Source organism: Morone saxatilis, unplaced genomic scaffold, assembly GCF_004916995.1.
Source record: "Morone saxatilis isolate NCDOM2014 unplaced genomic scaffold, NCSU_SB_2.0 Contig19, whole genome shotgun sequence".
Classification (NCBI taxonomy): Eukaryota; Metazoa; Chordata; class Actinopteri; family Moronidae; genus Morone; species Morone saxatilis.
The window spans coordinates 20,674,429-20,675,605 of NW_023339751.1; the positions used below are offsets into that span (position 1 = coordinate 20,674,429).

Consider the following 1,177-nt stretch of genomic DNA (forward strand, 5'->3'; position numbering starts at 1 on the left):
AAAAACTAAATGTCTGCATGAATTGAGTCAAACAATTTGAAGATGTCTCTTTGTGCTCTGTAAAATTGTCTTGGGCATATTTCAAAATCCTTGCTTATATTTTTTCATAAAGATAGAAAAATAACTGGCACATATTAACACTCTTTGTCACACGCACTATCACAGTTGTATTGATGCAAAACCTAAAACCAGACACACTCACAGTAATCACACCTCCTGCTGTGTTCTCCTCCACAGGGTGCAGATGGAGACGAGGTGACTGCACCGCCACTGCACAGAAGAGGTACATCATTATTTGTCATTACTCTCTTCATCAACTCTAGTGCAGTAATCACCTATATAATCATGCATGTGATCATACTGTAAATGTGTGGGAATGCTGAAAGCATGTCAAAATATTCTGCTTAATTAGGAGAGAGGGGCTTCAATTCAGATTTTTTTATATCCTTTATACTTTCTGGAAAATGTCGGGTTTTATGTCAATTTGTTTCCCCTTTCATCCTATTTGGAAAATTGGACTTTTCATGAATTTTCAACTCTTAACTTTTCATTAATACTTTCAGCTACAAACTCAATTTCAAACTCACAAACATCAAATATTTTAGGTGTCATTCAACTTTAAAATCCCATTAAACCTTTTAAAATAATAAACTTTTTTTAAAACAAAATTACAATGGAATCATATTCCATCCAATCACCATGGCAACCTTTAATTGCAGTTGGGGAGCAAAACAGCTGATTGAGATGAACCTAATTAAACATAGTTTGACAGACATGCACGCACACTCAGGCAGACAGACAGGCGGAAAGATAGACTGACTTAGGGCACTAGGGAGAGCTGTGGTCATGTAGTCACAAGGTTCATGGTTTAAACCCCGACTCCCCAGCTGATGGTTAGCTAATCAAGGCTAGGTAATTAACTAGATTAAGGAGTAAGTGGCAAGGTAATTGAGCAGAAGGCTAAGTAATGGAGTAAATGGCTGATGATTCAAACCCCAACTCCTCCAGCAAATGGCAAGGTGACTGAGACAAGTAATCGGGTAATACAGTATGCTTACTAGAATTTGGATGTCTGTCGAGATGTTTCTAAAATGGCTACCATAGGAGGATAAACCCCTTTGACTCAGATAACATGATCTCATCAGTTTTATTCTTTCCAGAATGTGTTGTTTTCTCA

At 37.3% G+C, this 1,177-nt stretch overlaps 1 protein-coding gene across 1 annotated transcript in view; it reads left to right on the forward strand.

Moving 5' to 3' along the window:
• arfgef3 (ARFGEF family member 3) overlaps window positions 1-1,177 on the forward strand; it is a gene marked incomplete in the record, with an annotated part of 37,362 nt that overhangs the window by 3,118 nt on the left and 33,067 nt on the right. The window contains 1 exon segment of the mRNA XM_035663853.1: window positions 238-283. Within this exon segment, the coding sequence (XP_035519746.1) occupies window positions 238-283 (46 nt within the window).